Genomic DNA, 26112 nt, shown 5'->3' with positions numbered 1-26112 from the left:
ATAGAGTAGTCCTCTGGGTAGCTTTCAATATTGTGGATTTCCTCGTTGTTGAAGGGGCATTTATTTATAAAATGTATTTTCACTTTATTAATTTCTATAAAACTTTCTCCTAAGTTAATGATTGGTTTCAGGATATTTTGTCCTATTATGGCGTCAAAATTCCTATCATTAAAACGTGTAACCTGAACGTGTAAATCTGATTGTGACCCTGCAATAGAAAATTTGATTCTTGAATATGATCAACTTCCATAGGTTGTACTTGATTGTTACTGTGTGTTGTCGGTTTTGTCCTGAGTTTCTGTTTTGCCTAATACTATTATTGGAGTTGAACCATTGCCTATCGTTATGTCTTGTTACTCCTGATTTAAAGCGATTAGCAAAATTTCTGCTCCTCGACGTATTGGTGAATCTATTATTATTGGGCATTCTATTGGTGTTAAGATTGTCTCTCATGTCATTCTTATCATTATTGTTGTTGTTATTATTATTCTTATTATAATTATTATTGTAAAAATAATTCCTTGTACCGTTGTTGTTATAGTTTATTAAGCCTGTTTCTTCTAGGGTGTAGTAAGCTAATATAAGCGAGTTTACATTTCTCGCATACACTATTGAAGATAAGTGTGGCGATATGTTGCTCAAGAATGTTTTTAGAATAAGAGACTCATTAATGTTTGGGGAGAACTCTAATGGTTTCTCCGAATCTTCGTTATACTTATCATTCATTTTATCTAGTATGTTTCTTAAATTGTAATTGTTTAAATGAGTAAAGCCTCCCCCCACTCTACCCGGGAGAAACTGGCGCACCCTAAGGACGAACTCACATACACCACATCCGATGGCACCATACATTCACATTACCACACAACACCAACACAACTCACCACACATGTACCCACTCAGCAAAAAGGATGGACATCGGGATGGAAGACTCAATTCGACATTAACAATTCGCACGTCAACATTCGACTCTACACTGCGCCGCGAAAGCACAACTTTTCGTTTACCAACACCTAACCCGCGTGCTATAATATAGTGCGATTAAACCCTCGTCTTACGGTTCCAGCTCGATACCAGTCGTTTGCTCTTCAACCCAACATCAATCCTGTGTGCTACGGGAATATAAATAGATTCTCAGCGATCCTGGGAAATATATATTTTGTATATACATATGTGAAATTTTCAATAAAGTTGACCGTTTACCGTGACTAATATTTCACAATTAACAGTGTGTTTTACTTAACAAAATTAAGCTAAGAATGAAGTGGTGGATGTTTCCCAATAAATTGGGCAACCAACTGTTCATGTTTTTTTTTTTTCAAGTTTATAATGACCACGCAATTTATTGTTAAAGTATCCAACCTACTACAATGTTATTTTAAGGTTAAATTATAAATTAAATGTTTTAACAAATTTAATGTTCCACTGTGTTTGATAAACCGTGTGCAACGAAGCGCTTTAATGTCCAAAGGATCGCCGCAAATCGGTGCGGGCGGAACGCTGTCGATCGGAGTCAATAGAAGTGTTGACGCGGCGCAGTATCCAAGCGAATGTAAATGTGCGGCCCGTACATGTAGATCGAATTGATTGGAGGTGCTGGCGAACGGTGTCGACGCGGCGCTGTGTGTAAACGAATGTGTTGGTCGAATGTTTAGCACGGATTGTTTTTAACGAATTGAGCCCGCTATCCTTTTTCCCATCCTTTTTGTTGAGTAGGTTGATGGATGTAGAAGTGTGGTGAGTTGTGCTGTTACATTAGGATGCGCCAGTCTTACCGAGTAGAGGGGGTGGACGTGTAACTCATTTAAACAGTAATAATATTAACTTACGTTGTAGTTCTTCCTCGTATTGGTCGATGAAGGAGTTGACTATACGTTTCTCGAACTCCAAAGTTTTTGATCAGTTCCAGTTTAATTTCATTCCATGTTGCCGTAGGGTGGCTCTTATATAGCACTTTTTACAATTTTTAATAATTTTTCGTGGGCTACCCTTCAGTTTGGTTCCATTCTATGAAAAAAAGAGCTCTATGGAATTTGGTGTCAATCGGATAAGGGTAAGGTGTGCCCCTAGGCCCTTAAAAATCCAAAATGAACCGAAAATCACATGAAAATCAAATTATTTGTTTTTTTGTTCCAAAAAATGTTTATTGAGTAAGTAACTAGCAAGAATTCTTACTGTTAAATTATATTAAATCATATATAATTTGTATTCATAAAGATTATTAAGTAATAAATATTAAATAATTAATTATTTTTTATAATTTATTAATTATTATCCATATTATATTTAGCTTATACATATAATTCTATAAAACTTTTTCTTCAATTCATTTCAGTTTATTAGAAAAAATAATGGTAAGAAAATATTTACAAAATAATAACATACAAATTTGAAATAAAGAAAGGTTAATAATTTACAAAAGAAAATTTCATGATGAATTAAAAATCCTTATTCATCGATAAAGTTTGTTTTCTGCTATCTGGAAACTTTTGACGGTACTCATTTACAACCTGAAGCACATACTGCTTCTGTTCCTCGTTTTTGGTAAATAAATTATTGTAATCCTCCATTAGTTTCACGCCTCTTTCCGCCGGATCGTTTACAACTTTCAGTTTCTTAACTAGATTTAGAGCATTAATGAAATCTTCATTTTTGTGCCACTGCGAAGGATCTATGTTAAGGAACTCGTCACTTAAATCGAATCTAGTGAAAAATTTCCTTGTTTTATTAGAAACAAATTGTTCGATTCCATTGTTCATTATTTCTGGGATTTGATTTATTTGCACATTAATCTTTTTGGTATTTTCTTCTGATATATCTGCTTCACGATATAGTGCACTGACCATTTTTCTTTTTGATTCAGAAGACAAATTAGAGTCAAAGAACGCGAAGGCGATGGGTTCAGGAGATAGATACCACAAATGATTTTTAATTTTTGTAAAGCCACACGGGAGATGTCACTATCAATATTCTGATATTTATAAAGTGTTGAAAGAACACTGAAATCTAAATATGGGGCTTTGGCTGCAGAAGGAGCACAAAACCACGCTTCGACATATACACGGATTAGGAAAATGCAAATATCACAAATAGCATTTTCTTCATGCGGTGATAACTTAAATTCATCGCGAAACATGAATATTTTCAAGCAATAAATAGCCTTTGCCATCCACCTTGCATGATGGATAGCCCCTGGTACTCGGAAGATCACTCCACGAGGCGGTGTTGTGCCAAGAAAAATAGCAGTCAATTCTAAAAATTCTCTATAATCCTCTCTGGGATGTTGTTCTTGCAAAGCGTCTTGTACAAAATCAAGAATTCGAGATACGTCGACCGGATCCAAATTTTCCTTGACCTTTTCATGCTCGATTCCGGTTTTAAAATTATTAACGTTAATTCCAGACCAAGCAGTTTGGAACTTTTTTAATATTGGTACAGTTGGGCCTGTAGTTTTCCCCATCTTTTCCTCATAAATTGCTTTTAAAATTATCTCGTACATGTGATGCCGACAGGGTAAATACAAGAGATCTTTTTCCAGAAAGTTTTCAATCAAAACACATGCACCTTTAAAAGCGCCTGTATTTGATGCTGTTGTGTCAAAAACTAATGCTTTTACGTAATCCTGAAGGCCCCATTCCGCAAGAGTTTCACAAACAGCTGTTGCTTGTTCTTTTCCATTCCCCGATTGCAATGCCGGTACACCAAGAAGTTGATCAGTACCACAATTTGAAAGAATTACAGAAAGTCGGTCTACTGTCTCTTTACCCGTTAATGCTGGAAGTAGTTTACCATCCCAATGCAAGGTAGCAGCGTGCAATTTCCTATCCTTGAAAATATTTTTGATTTCAGCAGCTTTTTGTTCGCGAAGATTCTCTCGAAAATTGTGAATAGAGCACCTGTTGATAGCGAAATTTTCAACATTATAACCAAGCGCTTCGATGGCAGCTACCAGAATATGAACAGCATTTCTGTCACTGATCTTGCACTTATCCAAGGCAGCAGCAAGCTTAGGAGTGATTATTGTTCGACGCCCCCTTTTCCTTTTTGCTTGTGGTGATAAATCTTTTGAGACTCGCGGAACTTCCTCCAAATCACAGAAATCTAAATCTTCACTACTGCTTGAACTAGACGTCATGAGCATAGCAGGTTGAGCTGAAAAAATTGAAAAATTTAATCAAATGAAAACATATGTACAAATCCATAAATATTTATATACACAATCGATACTTACTCAGTGGTTGCATTTCATGATCGCTTCGCTTTTTCCTCTTCATCTCTTGCATTTTTCGTTCAGAAACTCGTGCTTCTTTCGCAATTAGCTGGTAATCAATTCCATACATAAACCCTGGCCGTCCTCTCAACCGCTGACTGATTAAGAACTGTTTATCTTCTTCAATGGTAATGATACTCAAAGCATTGGCGTGTGCTATATCAAAAAGGTCCTCAAGTTTTTCAAGGAAATCTGTTTCTTTTTTCTTATGAACCTCCGACAATCTTCCAGCATGTTTTTGAAGTTGCCTCCATTGTTGATACAGACCTTCCAACTTTGGTATACAATTCCTTAACTCTTGCGTCGGAATTCGTGCTTTTTCCCAATATATCATCGCTTCCCGCACAGCTAGTGAGGCACTTCCCCGTACGGTTAACTTACACACTCGCAAATTGAAAAAGAAAACGTTTAACACTTGTTTCACCGATGGCAGTTTACTTCCAACAATTTCATTCGAGTAATGCCCAAGAAGATAAATTTTCTCTCGTAATCTAGGAGTTGACATTGTGCTACCGTATGTGTTCACTTCGAATGTTATAGGAGACTGATATTTTCATCCACTCAATTCACAATACACGAAGCACACCCAAAATTAAAAAAAACGCACAATAACCGTAAATAGTTATTTTCATCCACTCAATTCACAATACTCCTTAGTAATTCACAATAAACTGCGTTTTCGTTCTGATTTTGGTGAAAACATCCTGAAAATACGCTATGCATTTGACAGTTAACACATGACGAAAACCATGTTTTCAATTAGGTTTTCAGCTGAAAACACGGAAAGCGTGTTTTCGCTGCAATGCGAACATACTTTTACGAATCTTTTTCACTTTCTTTTTGCAGTAAAACAAAGCAATTTTCCCCCGGACCTAATTTGGGCGATAACTCTGTACAAGTTTTTGAAACCAAGAAACAAAATTGATTTTTTATTTGAATTTTCGTTTATTTTGTATTTTTGAGGGCCAAGGGGCACACTTTAAACTTATCGGATTAACTTCAAATTTCGCTCATCTGATTTTTTTATAAAAAGGAACTAAATTGAGGGGTAGCACAAGAAAAAAATTGTACTTGAAAAATAAGAGCCACCCTAATGTTGCCGCCTCGCTCACGATCTGGATAACCCGGAGTGCATCCCCCTGTATTTTGGTTTTGATGTGTCTTTCCAGAATGTATTGCTGTGTTGTCATTAAATAGAGGAAGTATCAAGTCGACCTCCCGTAGGAATGATGTTAAATCATTCTCCCCATTTCCGAAGCTCCGTGACCGGGAGTTGTTGTTGTTCTTGGTTGTTCATTTTTTCGAATATTTTACATTGATTTGTTACTGAGTTTGTTGTTTTTATTTTTTTTTTTCACTTAATATCTTAAATTGATTTGTAAAAGAGTTTGTTTTTATATTCTTTAGAATATTTTTCGGTAAGCGTTAGAACTGTGATTCCGTACAATTCTTTGAAGTTGTACGCCGTTCGACTGCGCCAGAAATTAGAAATGTGATTAAAACAACCATACACTTCAGTGTCCAAATTATTTCTAGACTTTTATTGAATAAAACTGAAATTTCTTAGTCTAATTCTTCACTTAAAAAATTTTTTTAGTTGGCATTTCATAATGTAGAGCATTATTGCAATTTTCGTAACATGACCACCGTAGGAAAGAGATATGCAAAAATATGAAATTTAGTAGGTATTGTGTTACTTGTGTTTAAATATGCTTTGATTGTATTTTATGCTTTGGTTACATTTATGCAGACCAGTCAATGGGGAAGTGGGGTTGACGGCGACGTCGGCAGCGATTTGGCTTGCAACGACGGCGACGTAACTCGCGCGATCGGACGCGGTCTTGCTGCTACGCTCATTCGCATGGGATACACTGCTTCCCCTGACCCTGCTCCTGGCCAAAACCTCCGCCACCTCAGGAGTCACCCCTCTCGCAGGTGCCGCAGGTACCACTTCAAGCTGGCACCATTCATGCAGTTTAACTCCTGGCCCCTCCTTACCTGCAGCTACGCTACTTTCGTTGTTCATCGTTGTCGTTGATTTGGTACTTTGCTTTTGTCACTAATCTTGCAAACCTTTAGCTCAACGCGGTGAGCTGTCTGCGGTTAGTTCGTCTTCAATTTTTAGACCTACGTTTCTCACCTTAAATGTTGTCATAACCATTGAGTTTACATACTCTTCCATAGTTTCCAAGTCTGGCAGTTTGACTTGTACCAATTGCTTCAACAGTGCCACCTTGCGTGTCAAACCTTTATTCTCATAGGCTTCCATGAGCGATTCCAATGTGTGTCCGAAATTATTGGTGGATCTAAATATACAACATCGTGATATCAGCTAGTGCTTCTTCATTACGATCAGCTTCGGTCCAATATCTAAACCCGATGGAGAACTTGTGGAATGATGTTACAGAAAAAGTTGGGCAAAGAAGATTTAAAAATTGTAAAGAGCTTTGGGCAGGAGTAGAGAAAGCAAAGAACTCTATTCCTGTGGACAGATGCCAAAGGTTAATATATAGCTTGCTACGCAAATGTGAAGCTGTGTATAAGAATAACGGTTATTCCACAAAGTATTAACCAGTGTAGATATAATATCAAATAATTTCAAATTAAAAAAATTGGTTGAATTTTATAAATATTTTTAATTAGCAAACTAGAACAGTTCAGTATGTTTATTATATGGCACCGCTATCATAAAAACTTGGCAACAAATGAAAAACTTATCCTTGCTTGTTTGTCAATGAGTCTCTTATATTTTCGGCGTCACTGTTAAGAATTCGATACTAGTTCGATAAAAATTCAAAATGGAGAATCCAATATGGCCGATCACTTTCTCCAAAAATTGATTTATGAATTTAAAAATCAGTTTACATAATAATATATTTTTAAGGCCGTTGATTACAAATTCACTACTAATTTTCCGAAATTAAAAATAAAATCAAAAAAGAACGGACCAAAAAATGTCCACTACATGACAAACGAAATATAACTCTAGTTAGATTGTTCGAACAAGTCTTCGTCTAATTCATCAACGAATTCGCCAGCAATTCTTCGTGGCTTTTTTCGTCGAAGTCTAAATTCTCCTCATCGAATTCTTCGCCGATTTCTTTGTCTTTGTCAACTTCTTCGTCAATCAAATTCTGGGTCTTGAACGACACTTCCTGAGATTTAAGAATTCGTATAGCTTCGGAAAACAGTTTCTGACGATTTTTGTATGCTGGAAATTAGTGGATCCGAAGATACCAAGAGCGGGTTGAGGACACCACACAGATTGTCGTTTTTTGAAGTCTTTCGGCCGGATCTACTGCGATATTGCCTCAAATGTTTATCTCGGGCTTCTTGAGCATTCTCGGATAATTGCCCAATTGGAAATTGTACGTGGGAGATTATTTGGTGCCCGTGCATTAAGGGGGTATTCTAGTCTAGAAGCATGAATTTCAGGTCATTTTTAAAGTGTCGAAAAAAAGAGGCAATTAATATTTTTACCATCCATTTTTTTATAAGTTATTTGTTAATTTTAGAAGAGTAAAAAGTAAAAAAATTCAAAAATTATGAGCTGACGAAGTGGGGGGTCTCTAAAAATTTCCACGTGACCATGCCCATGATTTCAACCCTCCTAGTTATCTGAAACCAAAAAGAAAAAAAGATTATTAATCTAGAATAATGTCGCAATGGTCGGAACTACGGAAAAGTGGGAAAAACAATTTTTCACAAAATGGCGACTGCCTAAAAAAAAAGTGTTTTTGGATCACTTTTTCTGACTCTTTCGAATTTTTTTGGGGATGGGGCTAGTTCCAACCATAGACAAGCCTACAAAGAAGACTTTATAAAAATTTGAAGTAAATCGGTTCAATAGAACCTGAGAAATCGTGGGAATCGTTCCGAAAAAGTCAGTTTTGAGAAAAACGCGTTTAAAGTTTCGCGTTCCGGCCGAACCAGTTTGGATGCCGGGTCAGAAAAATGCCTATATCTCCGAAAATAATTTGAATTTTGAAAAATCCTCTTGTACACGTATTCTTGAATAGTTAAACTTTGAAAATATAAAAAAAAACCAATTTCGATTTGTTTAAATTTCTAGACTAGAATACTCCTTAAAATTTTCCGAAGTATGGGTCGGATACCAGGTGTACAGAATGACATAATTTTAAACACTATTCCCTAAATTTTTTTGCATCAAGAGTAAAACCTCTAGATAATGTTTGTAAAGTTATGTACACCCTGCAAATTAACTCAGCGTGGGTGTATACTATTTTCTAAAAAAAGTATTTCCATCATTTGCATTGACGATCAACAATAAAACCTTTCTGAATGCATCTTGGATTACCGCTTGGTTTTTTCTTTTGTTAGCTACATATGTATGTGTAAAAAACATTGAAAACATTTTATCTGTGTTGTGTAGATAGCCCGTAAATAGATAAAGAGTTTTATTTTCTGCATGGAAAACTAAGTTCAAGTCATTGAACTTTGTTTGAGTGAGGTTGCACAAATAGAAACGCTGAGCTGATTAAACATCACTTAAAACATATTTACAATCTTGCCATCTATCATTGTGAAGAACAGTTTATAATCAACGGTTAGCCCGCTCATGCGGGAGTGAGGTTTAAAAGATTTAATTTCGTTCTCAACATGGCATTTAATATGAAGTGTTGATGCTAATATTTCTCGACAAAATTCTACCATTAATGGTATGCGAAAATGCGGAAATAAAGTCCGAGAATTTTCAAAACAATAATGTTATTCTTAGATTCCTTTAAAGTAGCAACCAATTGCAGAGGGACAATTGACATGACAAAAACGCTTGCATTGGATTTGTTTTAATCACAAAATTTTTATTTTGTACCTTTTTTTTATTTGTCTAAGAAAATTTTAGTGACGCGTTGCGACAAAAATGAAGTTAGATCTGTACGAGTATTCGGAAGATTTCGGAAGAAAATTTTAACATACATAGGCTGCTATATATATTTCTGGACTAGGCAACACTAAGTGTTGCCAGGTGCAATCTGACATTTCCATTGGAAAGTTTGACATTTTTTAGCATAACATCACTCAGAACGTTTTGTCATTTAATCGTGGATTGTTTTATTTACAGGGAATTAAAAAATTCATCTCGACCAAAAAATGGAATTAACTCGTGAACATTTTCGTGCGATCATTTTTCACAACTTTCGACGTGGATTATCACGACAAGAGTGCATCGATGAACTAAAATCTTTGTATGGCTATGAAGCACCATCCTATAGCACTGTGAAAAACTGTTACAACGAATTCAATCGTGGCCGACGCTCGCTCAAAGACGAATTCCGTGAAGGTCGTCCAAAAACAGCCGTTGTGCCAGAAAACATCGATGCCGTACGTGAACTGATAATGCAAGACCGTCATGTAACATACCTTCAGATAGAAACATGCCTATGCAATTCTCCCACCAGCATACATTCGACATTGCATGAACACCTGACCGTAAAAAAGGTTTGTTCTCGTTGGATCCCGCACAATTTGACAATCACTCAAAAAAAGGCTCGTGTGGATTGGTGTAAAGACATGATGAAAAAATACGATCGCGGTGCTTCAAAAGACGTTTATAAGATCGTCACAGGTGACGAATCATGGATTTATGCGTATGAGCCCGAAACAAAACAGCAATCGACCGTGTGGGTCTTTCAAGACGAGCCAAATCCAACGAAAAAAAAACAAAAAAAAAAAACCTTTTTCGTTGATAAATATTCCTATTTTCATTATTAGGCCAGAAATATATATAGCAGCCCTCGTATACATATACAGGGTAGGCCATTTAAAGTTGACCCATTTGTTTCTAAAAAAAAAGAACAAAAGAAAACAATGTTTTTTGTTCATTTCAAAAATAATTTATTTTGGTCCAAGGGGATTTGTTTCAGCTAATATTTAAAAATTAGATCGCGTAAATGGGCACCTTTAGCTTTGACAGCTAAATGCACTCTTTTTTCGACATTTTCCATGACTTTGGCCAATGTTTCGGATGATATGGCGGCTGTTTCACGTCGAATGTTGGCTTTCAGATGAGCTAAGGTCTTTGGCTTATTAGCGTATACCTTGGATTTCAAATAACCCCACAAATAAAAGTCTGGTGGCGTCAAATCTGGTGATCTCGGTGGCCAGTCAACATCACCATTTTTCGATATCAATCGCCCGGGGAAAAATGGTCGCAATAAATTGATTGTTGGTCGAGCTGTATGGCATGTAGCCCCGTCCTGTTGAAACCAGAAGTTATCCATGTAATTTTCGCGAATAATGGGTATCACAAAATCCGTTATCATGGCTCGATAACGCTCACCATTGACTGTTGTCGTGGCTCCATCATCGTCTTCGAAAAAATACGGTCCGATGATCATATTCGCGCAAACACCGCACCAAACTGTTACTTTTTGGTCGTAAAGAGGCTGTTCTTCAATTAATTGAGGATTTTCGGTGGCATAAAATCGGCAATTTTGCTTGTTTACGCCTCCATTCAACGAGAAATGTGCCTCGTCTGACATGATGAGTTTTCGCCAAAAGTCAAGTTCGTTTTCAGCCATTTCGATGGCCCATTTGCCAAAATTAAGGCGTCGCGGATAATCAGCTGGGTTTAGTTTTTGTGCCATTTGAATTTTATATGGAAACATCTTCAAATCTTTATGAATTATGCGTCGGAGAGTGGTGCGAGAGATGTCTAATTCCTGAGAGCGGCGATAACTCGATGTCGATGGAGTCTCCTCAATACTGGCTCGTACAGCTTCGATATTTTCATCAGAACGTCTTGTGCGTTGTCTGGATGCATGACTGGCATTACTGAGATTACCGGTGTTCACAAATTTTGCGTATAAAGACTTAATTGTGTTCTTAACTGGAGCACTTTTCACTGTATTTTTTTTGCGAAACGCACGTTGAGTTAACACAATTGAAAAGTTATTTTGAATATAAAGCTGAACAATTTCAGCGCGTTCTTTTGGAGTGTACTGTTCCATGGTATAAATTGTCTTCGAATGACGCTTCTAACGCGGTATGACATTAGCCGATTTGTCAGCGCTGTTAAAAGTTACAGCGTTGCGAGATGGTGTAACTACACATATGCAAACATATTTTGTTTAAATCAGACTGGAGTCAAGGGAGTCGAGATTTTTTTGTAACTCCTTATTATGATCAAAGTTATTATTAAAAAACTTCAATATTTATATCGCAATTTTTAGCATCAAAAGGGCACTTTATCACAACAAATTAAAACCCTGAACGCTTGAATAGTGACTCGCGCTTTATCGCTACGTAGTTTTTGCGATGTAATAAAACAATAGGTTTCTATCGTATTTAGCTCTTCACAACCCGTTAAAAAAAACAATTATTTCTATTCGTTCTCTCCTATAAGAAGACATCCCCAGACAAAAAATTGTGGAACCGTCAATATCCCCTTGTTGGAGGTTTCACTGTATATCTTTTTACTTTTTTTAATCCAAATAAAATTACAACTAGCCTAATCCAAGGAACTTGTAATGTTCGTGATAAAAAGGTTTTTGATTTTATAAGCAGTGATATAATAATTAGTTTAGGTTAAATTTAGATTTATAACCAATAGTAAAATCCTATGTAATAAAGTATACAGCTATGACAGAGATTGCATTCATACTTTGACAATGGTTTAGCGGTCATAATTTGGTCTAACAAATAACTACTCTCGGTTGTGAAGTTGTATTTAATAGTTTATATTATTACAAATTGTAATAAACGGCAAGAGGAAAATACGTTAATTTAAAAAAATAATTATAATTTGGGACCTTAATAAAAATGGTACAAACCAATAAAATATTGCTGATATAGTTAAATGTTCCAGTAAAATTATGTACAATGCTATCAAAAATGTTAAGAATGCTCCAATATGTTAATTCAAAACATGATTCGAAAGACGCCGCCACGCAAAACAACCCCCCACGAGGATAAAATAATTGTTAGAAAATGAAGAGCTGATATTCTCGTTGGTTGAAAAATAGAAAAATATATATTTGTTAGATCCAGAGGGATCGTTTCATTTATTGTATAAATGAAAATGCAATAATTACTTTAGAAACGTTCGCACAGAACGATTGGTTGAGACATGTAGTGCGTGTGCAGGCGATAAGCTGTGGAATATTGTGGTTTGTGATTATGACTCATGCAATTTTAAATGAGTTAAGCATCTGCCTCCTCTTCCGAAAAAACTGGCACACACTAATACAACACTTCCGATGACAGCATACTCATACATCACCACACAACACAACTCACCACACTTTTACATCCCACTTAACAAATAGGCTGGGCAAGAGGATGGCGGACACATTCGTCCGATACTGCGCCGCGTCGACACCTTTCCACACGATTTTGTTCCTCACGTTTCGACCATCAACATTCCATTCGCGAAACACTACCTTTGGCTCCGAGCCACCCGCGCCGACTTATAGCGATCCAAACCATTGGAGAGTAATTTGATTCGAACACAATTTTATGTAATATCGCACAGAACCGTTTGTTAAATAAATAATAATTATAAATATATTGTACTTTTCATAAAAACACTGTGTTTTTCTTTTTAAACCCTCGCGCGGGTGTGAGTGCAAATTGAAACGTTTAATACATTGTTTGTATTCCCCAATAAATTGGCTCAACATTTATTCAGACTGGTTTAACGTATATGGCATATGTGCTACATGTGTAGTGAATGTGTGCTCTCTCCTTTGGTGACTTTACTGATGAGGTTCTGCATTCCAGTATTAATTAGTGTTTGATTAAATACGTTTTTAATTGTTTCTGATACATAATTTTTCAATATTTACCATACAATTTTATAGTAGTTTAAATACTTAATATAATTATGGATATTAATATATGTAAATGTATTCCTAATAGGATATTCTTCGAAGGGAATCATTAATTTTTGCAATTTTTAAATATTGCCAAATTGATACATAGTTTGTGATTCCAATACATGAATTCTTTCGTATCCATATATAAAGTCTTTTATTTCTTGGTCGTGAATATGATAATTATTTGTGTCGATCAGTTAAATTGGACGAAGTAGTTCCTCCAATAGTTTAGATATTTACTAGATGAGTTCCATCAATTATAATATTACCATGTCCTGAATCTATAATCGGCGTATTAATATTACAGTGTGCAGTTTTATTTAATAACTAGATCTTGTGTTAGAAACGCTGGAACACAGAAGAAGTCTAAATCGTTTCTAACCACTAGACAGGAACGGGGTCTCTCTAGAGCGATCCCAAATTATCTTGTTTTTCCTCGAATTGAGACCTCTTACCTCTCTAAAGACCCAGCCGAGACTGCCGTCGCATGGTGTAGGTTCTAAAGGACACATGAGAGATCACCGTCCTCACCAACCCCTCGACGCTGCTCGCGACTACCTTCCATGCCATCATGCTATTCAATGGCGGTATCTCTTCGCGCACAGGACTGGACCTTGCTAAACCTCCAGCTTCGGAGCGATCTCCGCTAGTCAGGTGGCCGTCTTCTCGTCCTGAAAGTCGACTAATAGCAGACCTGCTCTAAAGTATACTTCATGGAACGGGCCGGTGTATCCACACCCCAAGCAGATTTCATTTATTATACCTCCTCCGGGACCTCTGTGGTTTAACATATGTGGCATAACTAGTGCAGAGACGTTTAAATGAAAGGAATTTGTTTGCAGAAAAAACCGCTTTGTGGGAAAATAATATTAAAGCATGTTTATAATTCGCTCATAGTCACAAATAAAAAGATTAAAATTTTTGATTTGGTTCTGATGGAAAAACATTCGTCGAGAGAAAAACCAAGAAGTTAACCTAAGATATACCAAAAATATCGTAAAGCACGGTGAAGGAAATTTAAAAGTTTGGGCATCGTAAAGTTGAGTGAAGGTAGAAGGGAATATATGTAGATAAATTGATATAATAAGGAATCTATGGAATCATATGCCTATGATATATAGCCATTAAATTGGATATTTATTCATATAACAAAAGTGGCAGCGCAAAATCCATATCTAATGATGTGTGTGAAATAAGTGTTTGAAGCTCGCCAACTCCATGCAACAACGATTGGGTCAACCAGCTACACGAAATTATAGACATTGTGAATATTAAAGAATTTGATAACTTATTTTTTGTTTTAAAATTACTTTCATAAATACTTTGAAATATGGTCTCAATAAAAAAAATATATTTTGTTTGAAAAATGTAAACTTTAAAATTTTATTCACTTCGCTGATTTATACTTTCTTTTCTTTTTCTTATTCTTATAGCTTAACATTTGAACATTATAAAAATTAACGTATGCGTTCACCGTTGAGATTCTTATTAAGTTTGATCAGTTTATGATTGTGTCCTGAAAGTTGAACAAATTTGTATTTTTGATGCAAGAATACATCACATGCACGTATTTTTCGTCTATTAAAATTCGTGAATGATAACACCTACCCATTTTCCCGAGATGGCAATTATAAAGCTAACTCAGTAAATTTCATTTAACTTTCACCCAACAAAGTTCCCCGAACTCTCACGATATTTTTTAGAACAAGGCTATCACTTTGAGATCAACAACAGTATTCTATTTCAGTCTAGTACTGTAGAAATGTTATAGCACGACTGCACCAATGTTTACATTTTTTAGCCTATGTAAAGGGTGTTTTTGAGACATGTGGTTTTCAAGAAGTACTAAAGGCTGATTCGTTTTGAGATTTCCTACTTTTTTTTTTAAGAAAAACACATAAACATTTTTAAGGGGTAATGTTTATTATAATTTGAAAAAAACATTGTATAGCATTTATTTTTTGAAGATTACTTCTTTCAAATGCTGGCAGCGGCTACGTCTTAGGTGGTCCATCCGTTGAGTCCAACTTTTGATAACTCGTTCGAGCATTTCGACTGGTAACTGGCGAACGACACGCCAAAGTCTGAATTGAAGCGAGATTATCTGCATAGACTTTAGATTTTACATATCCCCACAGGAAAAAGTTGTAACTGCGTGGTAACACACGATCTAGTGGCCAATCGAACGGACCAAAAAATTACATTATTTGCTCACCGAAGTGTTATATTGTTTGATCCGTGATGATGGCATTTAACCTTTATGTGCTCGGGATTGTAAACTTACGTTGGCGGTCGGAAGTCTACATTTGTAGCAGTTATGTATTTGTATGGAAAACTATGTGAACATATGAACAAAAACACTGGCCCGAAGAGTTTTATACTTGAATGCATATTTATTATGTAATATATAATTTTTAGATACATACTTAAGTTGAAAATGTTTAAATATCATTCATGGTACAACATTTACCCAAAGTATGTGTTGTGGCATGTGTGTCACATGCAGGTTTTTTACACCAACTGCAAATCTTGCGTATGGTTTTACGCTTTCTAGCTTCACAATTTTGACAACGAACAGTAGGTTGAAAGTCGTTAGAAATATCAGACAAGTGGTTCGCAATAGTGCCGGAAACAGGAGAACTAGCGAGAGCCGTTTCAATAGCCAGGCGTGTTGGAGCATGGCCTAATACCCTTGGATTTTCAGAGCGCTGTTCAGTTGTTGGCATGAAAAGCTGTGCAAGGCATCGCAGGAACTTTCGTCGTATGTCTGTTTGTTGGATATGGTCGTTGCTTTCCGAATATATAATGAATCCGGCTAGAGCGCTTATATCTAGCATGTTGAAAAACACTGCTAAAGGCCAACACAAAGTTTTCGGTTTAGTGGAATATGCAGAAAGCATTGTCCATTGCATTGACGCCTCCTTTGGTAGCGTTGTGGTCAAGAATATTCTGTGGCTTGTTTTTCTTCTCAGGTACAATAGCATTTGTCAAGGGCGTACTGGAAGTAGTATAACAGCTTTTCCCTTTTTTGGCACGTAAGATACCAACGCAAATTTTGATTCGAGAAAGCCAAAAATGGTTGACTGTTCTGCTCGTTTGCTCGTTTGAAGCTCTTCGTACCCTAGCCTGTGTTTACAATTTTCTTTTATATCATCCATATCATGGAAAAAGATACTCTTACCGTTTAACGACTCGTTTCGGACGGTTTGAGGCATGTCCAGACATATTTATTGTTGTTTTTTTTCAAATATTGAAAATTACTATACACCTAGAAATTCTTGAGAAGCAATGCAAAACCGATCATCACAATATAAATATTGAATTTAAATCACTGCAAAAACAAATATTGCTATTGCGAAATACGCTGAAAAGTCAGTAACGCAAGCACAGCCTACTTATTCAAAAACCGCATTCAAAAAATTATAGTTGAGTGGAAGAGAGATGAGAATTTTCATACATTTTATATGCTGTCTACATTTGTAGACTAACCGCCAGGAGATGGTCATTTTGAAAAGTAGGGTCGGGGGGGTGCTGTAAACTATTTTATTTACGTGTTAGTGGCCAAAGCTGCTTAGAATTCATTTTTAGGAAGCTACTGAAAATTTCAGACCATGTTGTTATGAAAAATTTTTTTTTACTCAACTTTTTCTGCAAAAATGCTACAAATGTAGACTACCGAGCACATAAAGGTTAAGACATCAAATAGTCGATTCTTATTGTGCGATAATGGTCGCCATTAACGGTTACGGTTTCACCGGCATTATTTCCGAAGAAATATGGACCATTGATTCCACCGACCCACAAACCACACCAAATCGTTTTTTCTGGATGAAATGGCAGTTCTTGAATCTCTTTAGGATCTCATAAATGCTGTAATTTTGCTGGTCTATATACTCGTTCAGACCTCATCGCTGAACAAAATTTGGTTTGAAACTGGACTTGCACAAGCTAAAATATAGCTATATATTATTAGTACGCTTTCAATTTAAGATCTCGACGTAAAATGCGCAAAGTCGTTCCATACGTCAGTCCGATGCTTCGGTCTTTGTGTAGACTCTCAGCTACGGCTGCTATATTTTCTTCACTGCGTGCTGGACGTGGTCTTGAATATTATCCAATAATAAATTCTGGCTCTCAAGATTGGTGATGGTACGCTAATGAAATTCCAAACAATACTGAACAAAAATAACAGGACAGTATGACAGGACTTATGCGTGATCTGTCAAAAAGGGCTATTGAAAAAATTACCTCTACATGGATCAACCGTTAAGTTATACCACCGTTATTTATATACCACTCCTTGCTGCAATTGAGAAACTATGTCATCAATAACGCGCTTGAGATTCTTTTCTAAGGCGTCAATCGTACTACATTAAACATTTTTAGTCAGCATACTATAAATACTTATATACAGTAAACAAGAGGAGTACTAAGTACATTTTGGAATATTGTATTTATCTGAGCTTGGCCATTTTGTTTCACTATTATACCACCACCTAAAGTGACCAAAAAAACAAATTAGACACAAAAAATGTGACAAAAGAAAAGTGCATAGACTATAAATATGTTGATCCGATTTATTTTAATTTAATCAAAATAAGTCAGTATATTTTTTGATTTCATAGGAAAAACAAAAGGAGTTTATTAACGCGATTTCCAAGGGAGCCGAAGCAGACCAGCTGAGTCCTATAGTAATTATTTGGCGATATGATCAAACTCACATAAAATACGAGTGGGTTAAGGGATCTCATCTTAACATGGATTTCAACCTATATGATTCTAATGAACAAGTTATAAACTTAACTAGACGTTACATTGACAACACCATCCAAAGACTCCTGAGGACAAGTGAAACATTCAGCTACGAAACTTTTGTCAAGGTAAGTAAGACTGTTTTAATTCATATTTATAGTACATGTGGTAAATAATCTACTAGCAGATTAAAATATTAACTTTAAAATTTGGCAGCCAACTTACAATAAATCAATAAAGTTTACATACACCTAGTTCTATTAATTTACTACACGTTTATTTGTTTTAAAACGAATATAATATTTTAAGTATTTTGTCTTGTTTTATATCTATTTCAAAATATACATATTTAACATTAAATATGGAATATCAAAATATTTTTTTTTTTACCCAAATGAAAAAAATAATACTAAAGCTTACAATGCGCCTAGTTCATATCAAAAAAATTTACGTACAATAATGATTATTTATATAAATCAAAAGTAATAGGTTTTGATGTGTTGCTATTTTTTTTTTTACCTGTCTTTTGTTGCAAGTATTGCCGACGCTTATGTCGAAGTGTTCTTAAATTGCCTGCTAATAGCGGCAAAATCAATTTCCAACAGAATAAATACACATTGTATCTTGTACGTGAAGGGTTAATTCGCAATTATTCAACTATTCAACATATCTGGAAGGTATTGGAAAACCATATTCGAAACATCGAATTTCATTAAAAGGGTTGTTTATCGACTTAGTGGGTCAGAATATCCGGAAATAATACTAGAAATTGAGTGGGGAGTATCCGTCGACGTCTGGGGGTATAAATTGCAAAAAAAGGCCAAAAATATAATAAATACATCAAAAACTATTCTAATTACTTTTTTGATATGAATTAGGCGTATTTTAAGCTTTGGCATTTATTTTTGTAAAAATAAATTTTGATATGCTATATTTAATGTTAAATATACATCTTTTGATATATGTATTAAATATATGTATAAAAAACACAAAATATATTCACTTTAAAACAAACAAAAGTGCCATAGAATAATAGAACTAGACGTATGTAAACATAATTAATTTACTGTAGATATTAAAAGTCAGATTCAGGGATATTTCAAAACGCATTTTAAAAGCCATACGTAAATCCCATAAAGCTAAAACATTATGACTTATTTATTATATCTTCTTTACTGGCATAGACACCGCTTGCGCGGTTATAGCCGAATTAACAACAGCGCGCAAGTCGTTTCTTCTTTTCGCAATCTGGCGTCAATTGGAGACTCCAAGCGAAGTTAAGACCTTCTCCACCTGGCCTTTAAAATGGTGTGGAGGTCTTCTGCTTCTTCCCGGAGATGTTTCGTCTTCCCCTCGTTCAATACCATACCAATTTGCTTCGCTGCCTTATCCATTCTGGAGAAAGCAGAACAAACGGCGCGGTTATTAAAGCCAATGATATCAATATCATAAGCATACACCAGCAGCTGTGCGCTCTTATAGAAGATTGTATCCGCTCGATTAAGTTCTGCAGCTCGATGTATTTTTGACCTATGGAATCGATCAGTGCGCAACCGTGCAAATTGTAATTTGAGTAAAAAAAAAAGTACAAGTTTGTAGATGGGCGTAATCGGACCATTTCCAGGCCCACAAATCGCCATTAACCGAAAAAGATATAAAACTCTAATTTGGCACAGAAGATTGCAGCTGCGACTTTTTGAAAAAAGCGGGCGAGGGTCCGCACTCTAATAAGTTTAATACATATATTTTCTAAACCATTAAAGCTACAACATCCAAATTTCGTCCACCACAAATACCACAAGAACTCTACCGATAGTGTGAAAATGGATGAAATCGGATGAAAACCCCGTTCACTTCCAATATAACGATACTGTTAAAAGCTACTAAAAGCGCGAAAAATCACTAACCAAATGCGCCAGAGACGTAAAAATTTGCCGCCGGTATGACAAGGCTTTATGGGGGCCGGGGGAAAAATTAGACGATGGACGTTGTTCGTCCACTTTTTAGTGAATTCCCATATCTCGAGACCGGACTGGCCGATTTTGAAAAAAATAAGTACATGTAAATCTTTTCATAATTCTATGTCACGTTGTGAAAATGAGTGAAATGAGTGAAATCAGACAATAAACACGCCTACTTTTCATATAGCACAATTTTAAGTTGCACTTGATTCTTTTTACTCTCCGGTACACAGATTAAAAAACAATTAATATAATTAATTACGAATAATTAAAAAATTAATAACTAATAATTGCAGGTGTCTGTAAATAGAGGTTTCACTACATTAGTTAAATACAAATTAATAAAATTTCAAATTCAAATTTCAATTATGTCAACTTACCTTAGTCCTTCAAAAACTCAAATGGTTTTTTCTTTTGACATTTTTCATTCGTGTTTTATTAACTCTTTTGGTATTTTTTATTGCCACTCATGACAAATGTTTATTCTCATTTATACTCTTCCAAAAGGTTAAGAAACCAGTTGCTACAGAGTATTGTAGTGTTGTTCACTTAACGGTTGTACGTATCACCTAAAACTAGTCAAGATTACGAGTTCGTAGATGGGCGTAATCGGATCATTTCTACGCCCACAAATCGCGTTAATAATAACACTGTCAAAAAAAAAAGACAAGACCGAATTCGACGCTTTCCTCCTTTTTCGGGTCCTACGAATCGAACTGCATCATTACTTTTTTGAGTTACAATCATGGTTTCATACAAAAATGTTTGTTGAAGTTTTTCATTCCCATTGTAAGAGAAAGGCACATTTTCTTCGGTCTCTAACTTTTTTAATGTTGACTTTTTTGGTAAACTTTCTTTGGCAAAGCTTCTCAGAATAAGTCCGTCTTTAAGTTCTTAGATGACTGTAAACCCCAAAATCAATGTTTTTTGTGTCCTTATAGCCAATATGTCGAAAAAACTGAAATTTAATTCATTTTTTTTTAATGTTTTTTCCCTCACGTTTCGTCAATATTTTAATTTACCCTTTGATACATGATTATTGTGTACAAATCAGCAAGCAACGAGTCAAGCTTTTTGCCGCTGTACCAATGCTCAAGGGGGGCGGCGACTTGGTGAAATCTTTCTCCATGCTGTAATGGGGTTTCGTCCATAGCTGAGGTAAGCTCAGCCGCTCCAGGGTCAGCCTTGGGACCCACGAACCCTTAGCAAAAAAGATACGAGTTTTATCCTCGTAAAGTTGTATCCACACCCCACCCCTTATGCGGACAGCTAGACCAGCGTGATGTATACAGTGGTGATGAAAACGAACGAGATTGGCGAGCCAGGTGTTGACGCTTGGTGAAGCTGGCACGGTGATGAAAACGAACGGGATTGATGAGCCAGGCCTTGACGTTTTTTGAAGCTGGCACGGTGATGATTTTTACGATGGAGATTTGTGCAACGGTGTTTTGTACAGTAGTGATTTGTACAATGGTGATCTGTACAACGGTGATCTGTACAACGGTGATCTCTACAACGGCGATTTGTACTGTAGCTCCCCTGCGAAGGAGAAGTTATTAATGTCTAAGCACAAAATGGAAAGCTGACTGGACGCGCTGACCTCTGGTTGGCAACTGACTCTGCATTATTCATTGCATCCCCTTGGTACTTACATGCGAGTCGCTTGATAATCACGTTTGGTTTGTAACGGTGCACTACGGTGTGCAAGCAGCGGTACTAACGCTGTTCGAGGCAGCGCAGCTGTGCTGTCGCTGCATCATAGCGCGACTACGGCAGCGCCATTGCGAGCATTGGCATCACCCTTACGGTGATGCCTTTTCTACGCAATGCCTGCGAATTCCCCCAGAATAGCAGAGCCATTGCGAGCATTGTAAGGTGGAGAAAGCCACGTTACAATGCTCATCGGATTCAGTCGGAACTTGCTGCTCAAAATGGTCCTTGTGATGGTGAAGGAAATGAATTTTTAAGGACATATTCACACCTATTTCTTCAAAAGCGTCCACCATGTCATCCACATATTTTTTCCAATCTTCAGACCGGTGCACTCCTAAGCAATGGTAGCAGTTACCAGTATGATGCCCTTGTGGATCTATCCAAATCATTGGGATGCCGAATCCCATTTTTAGGCACAGTCTTTTTGACCAGTTATGCAGGTTGTTGTTGCATTGCGTGCAAATGGTATTTGGCACCCAATCTACGTCTCTTATAACGGGCAAATCGAACTATTCCTCGTAGATGCCGGCAGTTCCCGAAGATATTTTGCGTCTACTCCGAGGGCTTGTAAATTTTCCACATAAGTACGTAGCAGAACTACGATAGGCCAATTGGAGACTTCATTCATTTTAATTTATTTTCTTAATATACAAGGCATTAAAACAATGTTCTTTCCGCGAAGTCAAAGTCAAATTAACTACTGCAATCTATGCTTAAATTTTGACTCTTAGGAAAGCATTTAACGTTTCTTTCAAACGATACTTGTTGTTATTTCTTATCAGTGCAGTGGTTAATAGCTTGACTCGTTGCTTGCTGATTTGTGTTGGACATTGATAGATGAGTCTTATTAAATTTAATTTAAATATTGTGTACAAATTTATGATACTTATTGATAACACTTATAAGATAACAAAAAAAAAATAAAACAGCACACAAACATAGTTAGTGTAGCTTTTTTAAAAAATACAAATTTTGTTAAGTTTTTTTTCTAATGGTTAGTTTGCTCAGAACGATGTCTTTGCTTAAGTTTCTTACTATTACAAGATGCCACTTAATGTATAAGTATCAAAGGGTAAATTAAAATATTGACGAAACGTGAGGGAAAAAACATTAAAAAATGAATTAAATTTCAGTTTCAGTTTTCAGTTCGACGTATTGGCTATAAGGACACAAAAAACATTGATTTTGGGGTTTACAGTCATCTAAGAACTTAAAGACGGACTTATTCTGAGATCCTTTGCCAAAGAAAGTTTACCAAAAAAGTCAACATTAAAAAAGTTAGAGACCGAAGAAAATGAGCCTTTCTCTTACAATGGGCCACTTTGATGAGAAACTTCAACAAAAATTTTTGTATGAAACCATGATTGTAACTCAAAAAAGTAATGATGCAGTTCGATTCGTAGGACCCGAAATGGGGGGAAACCGTCGAATTTGGTCTTGTCTTTTTTTTGACTATCACAGTGTAATAATACCCAACGATTACCCTCCTCTCACCCAACCGACGCGAGGGGCTCAATTCGCGAACGAGCAGAATAAGCCGAGTCATAAAAGGCAAGAGAGTTTTAAGCGTTGCGATCTTTAGCTGCTCAGCTACAGAAATAAAAATTTCAACAGCCAAAATTAAGAATTAGATTAATGTTTATTAGCTTTAAATATTATTTGTTAAGAAGAGATAAAATAATTTTTTTAATGGTAAAGAGTAAGTCTGTTGGATGAAATGTGCCGGAATGAGAATTGAAATCATGACATATACGGCGGTATGGTTCGTTTAACTCAAAATTTGTTTTAGAAAATTTTAAAAGTAAGGGTCTAAACTGCCTGGAAAGCGAGCGGAAACGTTAAAATTAATATCAGATAAGAGAGATGGGCTACAGACCGACACATTCATGAGTTTTAGAAGAAATATTATAACACGCATCTCCCTACGACTAACGAGTGTCGGGAAATTTATAAGTTTTAAACGGTTAGTGTAAGGGAGAAGATTTAAACTGGAATTTCAAAATGTTTTTTTTTTGTGGTAAGCAGATCCCTAAATTCTTTAGACCAACGTTTAACAAAACTAAGAGCGCCTTTAGTTTTAAAAACCGCGGAAGATGCGTGAAGAATAAAATTGAGTTTGGGGTCATATAATAAAACTTTTGAAAACTTAACAACAGATGATGTCTCGCTCTCACCGAGAACCTTCTTAGCCCATTCGAGCTCAGATACCTGACCAGCATGCTTGCCCCGTAGCGCTCTACGATTTTTGTTGCCAGTCGACGGTCCGACTTCAGCTTCCTAGCTAAAGCTCTCCTTCTAATGCCCCCTGTGGATCCCTTCATAATTCTAGCAGAGGTTCCTCTGCTAGTGCTAGCTATTCCGCTGTGCACGAAAGCTCCACCCTTCACTACCTCTTTTGCCGGCGGTTTTGCTCCGGCCCCTCATTCTGCTGCCTCCTACCGAGGTCTTTGTCTTCTCGCTGCAGCTAGGCCAAGGCGAGGGTTGACGTACGCCCTTATGAGGCAGTACGTTCAGAGCCGACCAGCGTAAAGAAGGAGTCCTCTCAACTTATACCTACCACGCCAACTTAACGACGACGGGGGGGAACGTACTCTGAGGCCAGCCATGGTTTTAACGGAACGGAGGCAGTTGCGACATTAACCCAGCAGCCATTTTTGATGGGTGTCACCCCATCATACTCAGGTGCCAAAATGTCGCCACCACCAGCCCAGGGTTCAACCAGATCCAAATAAGTTTAACCTACTCTAAAACAGTTCAATGCTAAAGTCGTCATAGGAGTTGTAAGGCCGTGAAGGCCGCAGGCCATTTGGCGTTACCCAGGGTGCACCAGCGTGGAGGCGACCTGCTCTAGTCATACTAGACTTATATTTCATAGCGGACGGAAAATTAGAAATCCTGTGTTTGGAGTTGGCGAAGCCATAGAACAATTTTGGATTACGTATAATATTATTTTTTACTTTGTCTATATAATTATTATAACATATTTTGTTAAGTTCAGCAAATTGTCGACGCAGTTTTTTTTTTTAAGTTTAAAAGCACGAGATTTTCTATAATTTACATAATTCTTTCGAAAACCATAAATTATAACTAATTTTTTGAGTAACAGCACACTTCGGAACATATTTTTCAAATAAATTTAAAATAGTTTCATTAAAGTGGGAAGCACTTAATTCAATGTTGCCACTGCAATCTGGCCAAGTTACTTTAGAAAATTCTTAATTAATCTTCTTAAAATTAGCTTTCGCAAAGTTGAACCGAAAACAAAGGTCTTGTGTGTTATTATGAGCAAAGTTGGGTATGATTTCGATGTCAATTTCGAAAGCAGGATGATACGAGTCCTCTGGCCGAACCAAAGGATCACATTATGCAACAGAGAACATTGAAGAGTTATCAACGTAAACTAGATCTAAGAACTTACCAAACTCGTTTGAAATTAAATTAATTTGGTTAAGACCCAACTCCAACATTTAATCTAAGAACTCGTTAAAACATAAGCGAGTACTAATAGGAATGGTGTATTCTTCAATAGATTTCCATGATACGCACGGTAAATTGAAAACAATCATGGAATTAGTATTATTAGCCATTGAGAAAACATTATTTATTAATGAAGCATGCTGTGTATATACAGATATGTCCGAGTGTGGCGGTATATAAGATAAAGTTAAGTAGAAATGGCCACTATTATCGCAAATACGAATGCACTTAAATTCTATGAAGTCTGCATGCGGAACATCGACTTCTTCTGATGGAATTGAAGAACGAACAGCAAACAAGACACCACCTCCTTTTCTGTTCAGCCGGTTATATTAACCGAAAACCTATAAAGTGCCATAACTATGCATTAAATCTTATATATAATAAAAATCAAACGCTGTCCGTGCATAACACCCAAACCACAGCACGGAAAGACGGAAAAATTTGCACTGGTATTCCTTTAGTCTTGGAGAAGGTCCTAACGGCGGCCTCTTTTGCAATGTCACCCTCTATTTCGCAATTTATGTATATATTTATAACTCAGGAACGGTTGAACCGATTTTTCTGAAAATTGGTGATGAAGTAGCTTGGAGCCTCGGGACGTTTTATGTTAAAAGTCACAACAAAAAAATATTTCAAAATATAAGCATGTGTTCAATATTCATATTAGAATCATTTGAATTTTTTTAATTGAAAAATATAAAATAACATCACACAGCTACTTGCAGGGTACAGTGGTTTTTGTTTAAATTACCATTCGAGGCCACGCAAACCTTATCACTTAAAATTTTTAAGTGTTGTGCAAATGTGCCAGAAACGTAAAAATTTGCCACCTTAGGACCAAAATTTCTTCAAATCCAACAAAAACTGTTCAAGACCCCAGACACCAAATATTTGGACCCCAGGAACTATAGTTGACTTTTGTTCGAAAATATCGTTCAATGTCTGAGATATATAGTATATTGAAATTGAGGGATAGTATTTGTATGACAATGGTACGTTTATATGTCAAAAAATGGGTTGAATACCTAAGATAAATTTGTACCGCATATATCGGCTAATATGTAAACTATGGCAATGGAAATGAAAATGTCATATTTCG

General features: G+C 36.3%; 3 protein-coding genes across 9 annotated transcripts in view; 1 reads left to right on the top strand and 2 right to left on the bottom strand.

Moving 5' to 3' along the window:
- The window catches only part of LOC105226404 (dnaJ homolog subfamily C member 16), a 623397-nt gene that overhangs the window by 151521 nt on the left and 445764 nt on the right, over nt 1-26112 (top strand). For all 7 annotated transcript variants that reach the window (XM_049449953.1, XM_049449948.1, XM_049449946.1 and 4 more), the window contains one exon: nt 17733-17987. In XM_049449953.1, the coding sequence (XP_049305910.1) occupies nt 17733-17987 (255 nt within the window). The remainder of the gene's footprint in view (nt 1-17732; nt 17988-26112) is intronic.
- LOC125776613 (uncharacterized) overlaps nt 1-26112 on the bottom strand; it is a 217393-nt gene that overhangs the window by 171346 nt on the left and 19935 nt on the right. The window lies entirely within an intron of this gene.
- On the bottom strand, nt 2305-4689 carry LOC115065729 (uncharacterized). Its single transcript, XM_049450012.1, has 2 exons — nt 4232-4689; nt 2305-4152 (listed from the first exon to the last, which is right to left on the bottom strand). The coding sequence occupies exons 1-2, from the start codon at nt 4602-4604 to the stop codon at nt 2777-2779; spliced, it is 1749 nt and encodes a 582-aa protein (XP_049305969.1). The 5' UTR covers nt 4605-4689; the 3' UTR covers nt 2305-2776.

Source organism: Bactrocera dorsalis, chromosome 2 (genome assembly GCF_023373825.1).
Source record: "Bactrocera dorsalis isolate Fly_Bdor chromosome 2, ASM2337382v1, whole genome shotgun sequence".
Taxonomy (NCBI): Eukaryota; Metazoa; Arthropoda; class Insecta; order Diptera; family Tephritidae; genus Bactrocera; species Bactrocera dorsalis.
Note: the sequence above shows the minus strand (reverse complement) of the source record. Positions and strands in the feature narration are given on the sequence as shown.